The following is a 13,783-nucleotide window of genomic DNA, read 5'->3' on the forward strand; positions in this document are numbered from 1 at the left end:
GGGGGGGGGGGGAGAATTCTAGCTTTAATGTCACTTAGATCTGCTTTTTGCCCCTTTTTTCCTCTTTTTGTTGACTGTATTTTAGCTTTACCAGTTTTCTTATTGTTATCTAGTTTAAAGGCAGGCAGAGTATACAGTACTTGGATCCACCCATCAGCTACTGTATATACAGTGGTCAAGCCATGACTGTCAACATTACATGGGACTTGCAATTTTAACTGGAGGGCTTTCATCTTTGCCGGGACTTCAGCTTCAATTTATAGGTTGGTCTGGTGCATTACAGCAGTAAACATGGCCAGGTAGGTAGTGTTCCCTTAATGCTCAAGGTTTATTTTTTTATTTTGACAAGAGTAAAGCTGGAGGATTATTTAAAGCAATAGCAGTGAAACTGTGAAAAATCCCTCCACAAGATTTGGTTGGCATCAACAGTATAGAACTAATTTCTTTAGAAAAGGTTGCTCAAGTTGATAGAATACATATTATCTTTTTATTTTTTATATAAGAGGGTCAAATGATGGACATTTCTTTTTTCCAATTTAACCAAAACCATATCTGCAAAGGAATTCATCATCCCATATCCGCCTCCAACAATTTCTTAAGAATACATAATTTTTAAGTAGATGGGAAATATTGTAAGGAACATTCTTGACAGACCTGAGGCGGACTAAGGATTTTTCCTTGACTGAAATGCCTGACACAACATTTCTTCAGGTTGTCAAGAATCTGATCCCAGATCATTGACGACTGTATGAAAATAGGAAGACAGGGACATTGTACAGAGAGCTGTTTGCACGCTGCAGGAGAAGGCTGGAAACTGCAGTGTATTCCCATAATTGCACGTTATGGTGGCTGCTGCTGTGAACCTCATACGATACCGCTGACAGATGTTTCAACAAAAAAGCCTTGGCGGCAAACCCACGCACACACACACACACACACCCAGAAAAAACTTTTTATGCTCCCTGACTTTGCCCAAACTATAATGGTACAATTGGGCAATTAATTGGGCTTATATCATCTCCAATTATAATCATCTCCCCAAACTGTTCTGTTTCACCCATGAATGCTACTAAGAACTCAAACAAATCTATTGATGAATATTTTGTCATTTTGTATTCATTGGCCTTTTTAAGTTGTTACTTTGCTTTAGTTCTTTTAGATCCATAACAATTTGAACATCTGTTTTGAAACACGGATCATGTCATTAGGTGCAGTAGCGCGAAAAAAAGTATTTTGGATCCCAAAAGCAGCAGCCAAAGGATGCTTAGTTTTTAAGCATTTCTTTCTTTTGCCTTTTCATGTTTGCTGAACCAGAACCAAGAGAGTAACTAAATGTCTTTTGAACGAGGAGAAAAAAAACAAAAAACTACTTGAGCAGGAAAGTGAGAACATGTCCTGAAAATTGTAAGCGTAATAACTGAACTAGACTAGAAACAAAATCAATTACAGTTACCAGCTAGCCCAGCTCTGCAGAAATGTCACTATTTCTCTGTCCATTCACAGACTCTGATTTATTTGATACAAATTCCTCCAACGAACTGAAATAGGCACTTTTGTTGACTGCAGCAAAACCGTTAATGGATATTACACAGATACTCTGTATTTTATATGCCATAAGTACAGTTCAGAGCACCTCAAAACAATTTTTATACCCAAACTTAACATTGTTTTAAAAATGTCACTACATAGTTGGCACGGCAGCGGACTTTATATATAAAATTTTGACACTTAACTAATTGGTTTCCATTTAGCGTGGATTAGCTGTTGCAAAATTATATGTAGAAGCAAAAATTAATTTACCCAAAAGCTGAAGTACTTAATGTTTTGTCTATTGTCTCCAGTCACCTTAGTCTACAGCCTTTGGTAATGAAAATATATTTTATTTTACTTTCACTGGGATCTCGTGAGATTACAGATGAGATTTCCCAGCAATACTCTGCTGATGTAACCTTCCTAGGATGCAACGCTTTGGCACATACATCATTTGTGCCAGAACTGGACCAGGAAGTAGATGAACTCTATTTGTAAGTAAATAAAAAAAGTTTAATATAAGGAAGACGATTTTAAATAAGCATGCAAAGCTCCATGCTGATGTGATTTCTAGTAAAGGGAGTTAAAGGTCCACTTTAAGTGGGGTATACATGGTTTTATTTTTTTCAGTGGCAGGTGGCCACTTTCAGAATGCCTCTGTTCAGCTAAGAATTTCCCAACCGGCTCCTTCAATCAGATGGTTGAGGGATGCCGGCTGGAAGGGTGCCGACAGTGGCACCCACAGTATGAATTTCAGCTGGTTCTTTAGTTGTAACGCATAACAGCAGTGAAGAAAAGTTAGGTCTCAAGGCAGGAGCTAACATCTCTGAGGAACACACATAAAACTTGCAGTGACCAGCTGGGGCTGATCTTCAGTTCTCTATAGATAAAATAACCCAATATTGTACTGATTAAAGTACTTTTGTTTATTAGCCGATTGAAAGCTACAAAAAAAGCAGAGGTTGGGAAATATAGAGATTGCTTTGACACTAAATTAAAATGTAACTGTCATATCAAACTATATACTTATACTGAACTACAACCTGAAATAGAATTTAAATTGACTATAGAAAAATAAAATAGGCAGCAGCTACTCTGACCGCCCATCTCAGAGTTATATTAAGCATCTGGCAAGCATTGTCTTTGGCTTGTGCAGTAAGGAAACAGCTCAACTGTACTAATTTTTAGGGTGCTCATTGGTGAGCCATTTAACTCAGCGGCCTGCTGTGTGAGACAGTTGTAGGTCACCAGACCCTGCTGAGGACTGGACTGAAATGATGCTGAGGCTGCTATTTTTCTAACCCACCATTGTAGCCAAGTTAAATAAATTGTTACTTTTTAGGGTTTTTGTTGTTGTGTGTACATGTGTTTCTTATTTGCTAGTACCCTATCAAAAAGATTAAAGGGAATATGTTTGGGGAGAATCCCCATGGCATTATATTTACAGATAATGGCATCACATTAGAATTGTGACCTTGTTTAAGTGACAACTTGTGAATAACCTGTTTAAAGTGGACCTTTACCCCCTTCGACTAAAAATCAGATCTGCATGCTGATATGAAATCATCTTAAATTCATTACTTAAACATATTTTCATTTTACTTGCAATTTCTTGTTTTCCACTTCCGGGTTCTCTTTAGCAAAAGTGATGTAATGTGCCCAAGTGTTGCATCCTGGGAAGGTTACGCTAGCAGTGCACTGCTGGGAAATCTCATCTGTAATCTCATGAGATCTCAGGGAAAGGAATTTTCCTCCCCTGAGATGATGTGCATGGTCACATGTCCTAGTCACATGTGCCAGAGTTGCAGGAAGTAAAGGGAGAGGGAATAATCTGCCCTCAGTAAAAATGGCCACTGTGAGAATTAGTTGAATGGAGATGAAAAGAAAAACAAGGTATGCAAAGAATAAAAAGCCAGCAATTGTCTATAAGTATCTGTGTGTAGATTGCAATTACTAACAATTCTTAAACATTTCTTCGTACTTCGTTGCCTACAGCAAGGAAGACGGGTTTATTAGATTGGGGAGTTAATAGGATGGCTTGAGTAAAGTAAAACATAAAGTACACAAAAATATTCATACTGAAGAAAACTGAAACCTACCTTTCTCCTTTGCAGCCTAATGTTGCCATAAAATGTCAGTTAGACATTAGTGCAGATTCCTATGTCCTATGTGTACCTCTGTCACTAATTAGTTCCACCCATCCTGGCATGCATCATATCAGCCCTGGAAAAGATGACAGGTCTAATGCCTGTCTCCTATGACACAAACTCCAAAGCGCATTATGTTACTTGAACTTAACATAATTTCTGGCTTGAAACTGAGAATTAATTAAACTCACTTCCTACTGCCTCCCGTGAAGCAAGTGTAATGATCCTATTCCCAGGCCAAAGAAAATGCTGGTTTTAAGATTTTAATCAGTTTCAAACACGCTGAAATGAAGATAGAGTGAATGATTGATCTACTGCATATAGTAGGAGTTTTCAGCTTTAAACTAAAACTGTTGTATGGCCTTGGGATTTCTGCTAAATGAAATTGACGTCTTGCATCACTACGTCCAGGCACAAATCCAACCCACGGAACCCTAAAGCGCTAATAACAAATATAATAAGTATGGAAAAGGGTGAAAGATCTGTTTAGATTAACCCCTTCGATCCTTAGAGCTGCGCAGGATTTAAAGCAGAGGCATGCAAGATAAATTATAACCAGAGTATTCGATAGAAGGCGTAGTTTTTTACCGGATGTTTAACAAAGTGGAGCAAGAAAACAGTTTAGGCAGATATACGAAAGGTGCCATTGTTGAATTTTTAAGTGGCTAGTTCCCTGGCTGTCATGTTTATCCAATGGCTTTGCAACTTAGCAAGTCACTTTCCCAAAACAAGCATAGAGCCTGAGAATTCTGATCTTACAGCTTGCATGGTAGTTCCAGGTAATTCCCTTACTAAGTCAAGGTACAAGGCACCTGTTAGATAAAGTTGGAAATATGAGCTCCGAAAATGTTCTGGTCTGTGACCTAGAGTCTGGATGCCGAGCGGTGCGGAGGAGAGCGCTGTGAGCAGCTGGCGTCTCCCCGCACCGCTCCGCCTCCTGTGACAGATCAGGAGAGCGGTGTGTGGGCGGAGTCAATCTCTTTTTTTATTTTAAAAGGGAAATTTCAGGGGTCTGTTTAGACCCCTAATATTTCCCTGAAGCCCCAAAAGTAAAGAATAAAAAAATATTTAATTAAAAATGAATAAATAAATACAAATAAAATAAAAAAATGAAAACTTTATATAAAAAAATACATAAAATATTTAAAAAAAATTAGAAAAAGTTAGAATACATTTTTTTTTCAGTTTCGGCCTGACATTTTTTTTTTTTAAATTTCGGTTTTTAAATTTTCATTTTGATGCACCTCTAGTTTTCCTTTCAACTATCCTGGACCTGTGCCAGAAAATGGACCCTCATTAGCCTCATTATTTTTTACAGAAAAATTGTTATAAAAACAATTAAATTAACAGTTCTTTAAAAATGATCAAATACACAACGAATGCAAAGAACATTAAATGAAATAACATAAGCTACCCTACATACACCAAATACCACATCCTTCATATACAAGGAAAACAAAAACGTTTTTTAAAGTGAATTTCATCTAAGCAAGCTCAATGAGCGAAATTGAGGGCATTCGCTTTAGTGAAGTTTTACCGAAGGCAAATCTGGCAGTGAAGTGAATTGCTCCCCTCATTCTTAATAGTCATTAGATATGACTACTATCAGGTTGCATTTGAAACTAGGAACTATCCAATGTCCCAGGATGTTTCCTTGTCTTCTTGGAGGAAAATACCCAATAAATGTAAGACCCTTATACCTCTTATCATATACAGAGTATAGACATACTTACCCGCTTCCTCAAGTTACAGGACAGCGTGAGGTTCCTGGAGAAAGAATTAGCAAATGCTGTATAGAAGTCCAGAACTTTTAACAAAGCTTCCCGTTTAATGATGTGTAGATCGCAATACGTCAGTGCTCGAACATTGGCGCAAGCATGAGCAAGAGTGGTTTCTTTCCAGAACACGTCTCCGAACACATCACCTTTACCTATGGGAGCACAGGGACAATACATTAGTAAACCGCTCTTGAACTATGCGGTACAAAATCAACAATATCTCAACAACATGTAGCTTTCCACCCAATAATTAATCAATTTATGTAATACACCAAACTCTGACTGCTTTAAATTAGGCTAGCAGCATCTTGTACTCATTTTACTTTACTTCTACTAAAATAACAGTAGAGAGTATTCTGAATCTGCTACATAATACTTAGCGGCAAAAATAGACAAATGTGAAAAGGAACATGGGTATTCATGTTCTACTAATCATATTGAACATATTTTAATGTACCTTATTTAACACAATACAGATATGGCACTGCAGACACACACCCTGCCCGCACCGGAACACAATGTACAGTAATGCCCTCCTTTCCAGTTCAGTGCGATCTGAAAAAAATAGTGCATTCAGCATTTTATCAGATTGCATTGCACTGGAACAGAGGGCATTCCTGTACCTCGCGCTCCGGCGCAGGCGATAGCACTGTAAGCGGGGGGCTTGTCTGCGGTGCCATTGACATGAATAGCACCGACACACCCCTGAACAATCTGATTGGATGCAGGCATTGTTCAGGTATTTTGAGAGCCAGCAAGCCCGACTAGCAAGATACTAAAGCTTGGGCCAGCGGGAGATTCCTCCATCCACACAGTCTAGCGTAGATGGAGGAATCTGTTGCGCTTTTTCCATCTGACTATAGAAAATTTGCAGATAATCTATAGGTATTTGGTATAGCTATAGGTCTAATCTTCATCTATTGACCAGTTGTTTTCCAAGTATGCACCTTTTACACAAAGGCTAAATGTTTTTGACTATGAATCTGGTAGGATTATTTGATATTTAAATAGTAAGAACAAACTGCAACTTGTTGTAATTTTGTTTCTTGTTTATACATGTTTCACAATTTATACATTTTGCCCTCTGTGTTTTTGTATGTTATAAATAACCAAATAAAACAGAAATTTTTACAATATGGTTTACAAGTACAGATTAGATGGAAGTGCAGCAGATTTGTGATTTTTCTATTTACAGTTTTATAAAAAAAATAAATGCAATTTCTGGTGTATTTGCCCATGGCCACCCATCAGATGTAAACCTGTCCTGGAAAATGACAGGTAGAGTCTGAAAAGTTTGAACTTGGTGGCTGTGGGAAATAGCAGCAAGTCTTATTGCTGACATGTTGATGCATGGACCCCATAGACCATCAATTACATGCAAAGATCACATAGGGACTAACAAGAATCTAGGGCAGGATAAAGAAATAAATAAAAGAGAAACAGTTGCTCAAATTATATTTTTAAACTTTTGTCCTAGTATGAGGTATTTTCTTGTGTGAGGAATGCAGTATTTTACATTGTGTGGGGTCTAAACAATGAACAGACCTTGCATTTTGATGTAAGGGCCACTTTAATATAAAAACAGGAATCTCATTTGCATTTATTATTCTAATCTTTCGGCATGTCAACAAATGCAAATGTCTTATTTAAGGTCAAAAACTACCAGGTGTTTACCTCTAGCTCACCTGAATAAAATACAATGCAAACAGATACTGTATAGTCTAACATACGCAAAATTTCCTCATTGTCCTCATTAGTGAGATTCACCCTCTCTATCTGTGAGAGTGAAAGAAAATCCCAAATTTTGGGTTGTCCACAGCATAGGAATAGATGGGAAATCTTCTAATGGGGACACTAGTTCTGGTGACCCTGCTGACCACCAGGGATTTCCTCTAACTTCCTGTTGTTAAATTAAAACCCCTCAACCCATATTTATGTATAAAAAGCAACCTTAGACCACTCATCCAATCTACATAGTGGGTTACACTATGGAAGGTACATTTCCCAAACTTGTAAGCAAAGAACTGAGCAAAAGGCTTGCTTTAAATCTGAACTCTCAGAAATAAAATACTTACATTAATGCAGCTCTGTGTACATTCATATATCTTTAAATGCAATTTGTTAAATCCAACTAGTGTAAGCACTTTATTTTGACCTGGTCTCCACCTCTTGCAGCCCCCCTGTTCAGTACAGCTTAGACTGGGAAAGGGAAAATCAGCACATGAAGCCAAACAGGTGTGCTGCAGTGCTCATGTGCTAACAAGGGACCGGCTATTAGTAGAAAGCAGATTAATGGAAAGGTGCTTCTCCTTTCACTGTCCAGTCACAGGCATGATGAGGAACACGACCTGTAAGTATTACTACAGTCAAGTACCCTGTTAACAAAAATGTACCTTATTTGTGTATCACTCGGCTGTGGAACCTCAAATTATCTCTGAATTGGTGCTGACACTGTCCTTCCTACTTTTGTTCCCCATGGTCCCTGTGTGTGTTGTAAAGTAGCCACCGCTCAAAGCTTGCTATGATAGACTACATTCTAACATTAAGTTTACTAATTTGTTTTTAGATTGTAGTCCATCACGGGAGTGAGCTTGGAGTGGTGGCTACTTTACAACCTACAGATATACCATGGGGATCAAAAGTAGCCACTCTCCAGAAGGAAGGACAGTGTCAGTATGAATTCAGAGATGATTTGAGGATCTACAGCCGAGTGATTCACAAATAAGGTACAGTATTGGTAATAGTTCAGGTACTTGATTGCATTTTTAAGATTTAATGACTGCATTTAGTGTCACTTTAAATGCAGTAGATAAAAATAAAGTTTCCTGCCCTGTGCTGTGTAAATCTCAGGACTGGATCAAGAGAAATACAAATCCTTTGGCTGGTAAAACCTTTCCCATATACAGTATGTGTTTTGTCTGTGTATTTAGCTGTTTGCCAGGAGTTCAGCTTTAAAAGCTGTAATGGACAAAAACAGCCCACTAAGCAAACTTGGGAAAGTCAGACATAAGGCAGAGACACTCTGCAAAATGAGATGCAATCAATTAGAAAAAGGTTGACCTAGAGCACTGAGACTCTACCAAGAATAGCATGGATATAAGAAAATAATTCTAGTGTGAAGCTAAGCCAAAAGAAATAAACTTACAGTATCTGCTTTAAGGAAGCCGTGAACCTTAGACAATCAAAAACAGTGGTGTGTATTTAGAAGGAACTGGAAAACCTGGGAGAAGGGGGAGGTGGTCACAAAAACATAAGCTTTAAATCTTCTATTTCCTAACCATTAGCTAGGTAGACAACCCAATCTCTGCCATGGGCAGTTGTAGAGGATGAAGTGACATTATGACAACAGAAGAACGATGAGTGACAATGAAAATTGAGTATAGGATTGGTAGTGCCTATTACTGTGAATTCCGCATTTCTAAAATAAAACATGATTTATTTGAAATATTTACATACAAGCTGCCAAAAGGATTGAAGAGATTTCTAAATTGGACCATTCTTCAAACACATAATTATGTCATTTATTTGCTCTCTAGAAGATGTATTTAGCAAACTGAAGCTAATCTACTGAGCCAAAGGGAGGAAAACATGAATGTTTCGAGTTTGTATTCCGAGAGCTTTTAAAACCTCTTATTACTACGAATGTCATTACAAACAGGATGCAGTTGTGTGCTTTGTTTGAACTTCTCTATTTTCGTGGAATGATTTTCTAGAAATCAAACTTAGAGGGTCTGTGAAGGCAAACTAGAAAAACATTCTTGGGAGATTGTCAAAAGGCTGACATTATAACCAGAGATGTTTCAATTACTGGAGTCTATTTTTACACAGATCTTCACACCTGTGAATCAATGGCCTCACTCCATCTAAAAGGTGCCCATACACCTTGCAATCATCGGACAAACATTTTCGTCCGATGATCGAAACGTCTTACGATTTTCGGACGGCCACCCCATCCTGCCCCGACCATCGCACATTTCAATCAGCGGTCTTTAGCAGAGATCACCTGGACAAATTTCGTCAATCGACTGCACAGATTTTCGTTTGCGCATGAGCAGTGTTAATTGTACGACTTTTGATGTACGGAAACGCCACCAACCTTGCGAAAATCGTACGATTCGACAGAAGTTTTCTAACCTGCTGGAAAGACAAAAGTCGTACCATTGTACAGTATTTGTGGTTGTACACTGCCCATCAACCTTACGAATATCGGACGAAAACGTGATCGTAAATGAAATTCGGCCCATATTCGTAAGGTGTATGGGCTCCTTTAGCCTTGCCATCAGCAATCATACATAGTTGGAACACAATCACAGGAGAGAGAAAGGATTGCAACAGAAACATTGCAATCAATGTAAAGGTGTGAGAGGGCTATATGGAGATCAGATTGCATGCACCCAGTTTATTCAGGGTTTGTCTTTCTTAAACTGGCCACACAGAGAGAGCCATTAAACCATGGCTCACATGGAGGGATCCATGGTTGTCACCCAGGCTGGATTTTAAACATATCTGCCTGTGTTCATCTAATATACATAGATAATTATAGGATTAGTGGATTAAGTATGAAAGCCAACAATGAGAATGCTGTATTTCCTGCAAATTCAACAAGTATTTTCTTAGCTTAAAAAAATGAAATTAATGCAGCTACCTTAACTAACGGTAAGCTTAAATATATTACATTTTTGTTCTTGGGTTTAAATAAAGTCCAACTCCAGCCAAATGTTTAAGCCTATGTCAAGTTTCTACTGTTGTTTATTTCCCTATTGTCCCTCTCATCACGTGACTGGACAGGAAATTAAGGGAAATCTCTACAATGGGAACACAGACAAAATACATTTAAGTTGAGGTGGGAAGAGTTAGATCTTCTAAAGTTGTCTTTATTGCAGTCTGTGCCTCTATTTCTTGTGCTGGTTTCACAGGGAGAAGAACGGAGGTAAAATCTCCCCAGTGAGGTCACAGACAGAAATTAAACAAGACAAACTAGTTTTAACTATCCAAAGCTAAAAAAAGAAATTGATAGGAATTATACTTCATTCGGCTGAATGTAATGATTTCAGTATTTTGCATGGTAATGCAAACACTATATTGCATGGTTTAATCTTAGAATTGAATTAAATACTAGCTACAGTACTTTGGGCCTGTATCTAAGTTAGGCTCACGCTAAAAAGTACATTATATGGCAATACGTTTGTGAACACCTGACCATCACACCTACCATGTGGCCAAAATAATGCAGACCATTCTTCTACAGTTACAACACGCCAAGACATTTTAGACAACTCTGCTTTTCTAACCTGTGACAGCAGTTTGGTGAAGGCCCTTTTCTGTTCCAGCATGACTGTGTCCCTGTGTACAAAGGATGGCCAGTCTTAGCGGCTCTTGCAGGCCACTGCTGTCACTAACACTGGAACCGCTGTGTCTGTGACAGCCGGAGTTTAGCACTAGGCCCAGGAGCTTGTTAGCATAACGTTAAGATATTAAGTTGGGTTTTTATGCTAAAATACAAACGGAGACACTACCCCTGATTTTCAAAACATACACTGTATAAATAGGCAAAAACCTTGTAGATGGATCTTTTTTGTGGATCACTCTTTTAATTCTACACCCATACCTGTTCCCAGCTCCAACCATCTGCGATGCTCATCACCAGCTGTCTTACTCTATTTATTGGATTTTTTCTAATATTACACAGAGACAGGAGTCCAGTGAGACTCCATCCAGTGAGAGACCATGGTTGGGAAATTCAGGGGGAGAACTTTACAAGCCACTGGGTGATTCATGGCTGCTGAAATGCAAATGCAGAAAACCAATATAACACATTTAGATATAGCCTTGCCCAAAGATAGCACGGAAACAAGATAAGTTGGAAAAGTGCAAAGTCACAGCTTTACTGTAATAACATAAATAATTTCAAACAGCGAAAATTTGACCTGTGTCAGTACAAATCATATAGTGAGCACACCATATTGACCTAGCCCAAATGCACGTCTTTACAGTAAGTGCCAAACAAGCATTCAAACTATCCCAAAACCCAGAAGAGCATAAAATGTTAACAAACATTAACTGCTGGCGAGGTCAAACTGCCTAGCAACCTCTGATGACAATTTTCAGATGAGGGGAGAGTGGGCATGCAACTCTACAGACAGATGGCAAATCCTCAGGGTCTGTGCTTAACCTCAATGTGATTCTAAACAGAGCTTAGGAATAACCCCAACACCCTTTATAACTGCAAACCCAACCTACACCAAATATAACTGCAAACCCAACCTACACCAAATATAAAACATGTTTTATGTGCAGCAACACCCTCCTTAAAGTACTTCAAACAGTCAACATCCCTTTTATAATCCTGATATCAGTATTGGAAGCATGGATTAACAAACCAATGAACTCCCATAGTTTTGTTTCTCTATAATTAAGTTCTAAATGGATAACGGTTTATAAACCTGTCACTTTGCTATCTATTGCCAAGAATGCAAAGACCTTGTTTCTTGCTCTATCCAAGCACACACGCACAAATGGCAGAGAGGAGCTGGTTCATCGGGAGGCAGATTGCAGCAAGAAAACACAGCGGGGGACAGTGGTTAGTTAAGTGAAACATAAATAATCAGTATGCCTTTTCAGCTACAAGACTGCTGAAAAGCTCTTTATTTTAATGGCAGTGTTCTCTTGTAGATGGCAACGTTAAAATCTGATTATGCACAGCATATGCTGCCCTACCAACACCATTTGTCAACTTCTTTAGACATGACACCATTCTGGAATCAGTCTGATTGAAATCTCCAAGTGGGAACAGAGAGTCTGAAGTAGATTGAGTGACTGGCAGGAAGAAATAATCCACAACAATTCGGCCATTATGTAACTACAACTCTCATCTTGACTGGCATTTGGCAGGCACCCAGCTTCAAAGTTAAACTTAATGTTTTCTGAATGACCTCAAATGATTAAAGAAGTTAGCCTGCCAAAATGTAATGAGTTTTTGCTCTTTTAAGCCTTCATTGGCTAGCCTTGTTTTGATCAATAAGAAGTAGGTTCTTTTACTTTAAAGTGCAGCTTTCATTGCCCCCTTTCTGACGGATTGCTGTGATATATTAATTAGGCAAAGCTTTAAAACGTTCTGGGAGTGACAGAGCTCGCCTGCTCCCTCACACATCATAAATCACAATGGCCAATCACTGCCTCACTGGGTAACAAATGTGGTGGGGGTGGCCAAGGTCCATCACTACCAGAAAGTGCCAGAGTTTTGCCTAACCAGATTAGCCTGACATTCAGAAGTAGAAGGGGCAAAAAAAAGCTACTATAGGCATTTTCAGTTACCTCTTGGGACCTACACTTTATACCTGCTAGCTGCTTTACCTGAACCTATTCAAATGACCACCTTGGGTGCACAAACATCTGTTTGAGAAACTCAAGGGAAGGCTTAGTGAGTAACATCACAGGTCTCAGTGACATGTGGTACCTTCCGCACTAGGTGAGGCATTCCCCACCCCCAGCCCACCGAGGCCCGGTCCCCAGTCTACCAAAGCCCCAGCCCATCGAAGCCCCACCCCCCAACCTGGTCACCAAGCTATGTGTGGTGGAGACACTGTCCCTTTTTCGCTTGTCACTGGTGAGGCATCCAGATTGATGTCCTCAGTGGGTTTTTTTTCTTCTTTTTTTTGATTAGACAACTTTGCCATTGGTCCAAACCATCCACAGAGCTCAAGCCTCTAACGTAGAGTGGAGGCTGTTGCAGCTCTTGCCTCACCACGTTAGGGGACACATGCAGTGGGGAAGCCCATTTAATTAACAGGCAGCGCTCCGTCCATGACAGGTTACATTACATTTTTCATTGGTCAGGGCTGCGTTTGGCTTTGCCCACACAGCCGCATCATCCATTCACAGAACCTTTGACAGGATCTGTGGATGAAGAAACTACAAGTCTCATTAGACACTGCAGCAGAGGGCCCCATAGTTTTCAATAGAATACAAGTGAGGTGACACACTCGTAGTCCATTGACACTTCCTTTAATCCCTGTTACTGAATGTCCATACCGAGGTTTGGACACAGATGGGAGAAAGGGTCTGCAGGAGCCAGAGCATTGCACCCACACACTGATTGCGGTTGCAATGCTTTACTGGCTCCAATACAAAACTATAATAAATGCACATTTGTTCTTTTACGATGAAGTTTGTATTTTAATTTTTTTTAAAGATGGATATTCCCTTCAATACATTATACATCTGAATGCGATGAATGCGACAGTCACAGCCTCTTGCAGTGTACTGTACAGCAGATTTCAGCTAAGGTGAAGAGAGACCCAGCACAAGGAGTCTTTGCTTGATGAGACA

General features: G+C 39.2%; 1 protein-coding gene across 1 annotated transcript in view; it reads right to left on the minus strand.

Moving 5' to 3' along the window:
- KCNH5 (potassium voltage-gated channel subfamily H member 5) overlaps window positions 1-13,783 on the minus strand; it is a 220,708-nt gene that overhangs the window by 19,101 nt on the left and 187,824 nt on the right. Inside the window, exon 10 of the mRNA XM_018556196.1 lies at window positions 5,411-5,607. Within this exon, the coding sequence (XP_018411698.1) occupies window positions 5,411-5,607 (197 nt within the window). The remainder of the gene's footprint in view (window positions 1-5,410; window positions 5,608-13,783) is intronic.

The sequence above is a fragment of the Nanorana parkeri genome, unplaced genomic scaffold (assembly GCF_000935625.1).
Source record: "Nanorana parkeri isolate BGI_ZX_2015 unplaced genomic scaffold, ASM93562v1 scaffold12, whole genome shotgun sequence".
NCBI classification, from domain to species: Eukaryota; Metazoa; Chordata; class Amphibia; order Anura; family Dicroglossidae; genus Nanorana; species Nanorana parkeri.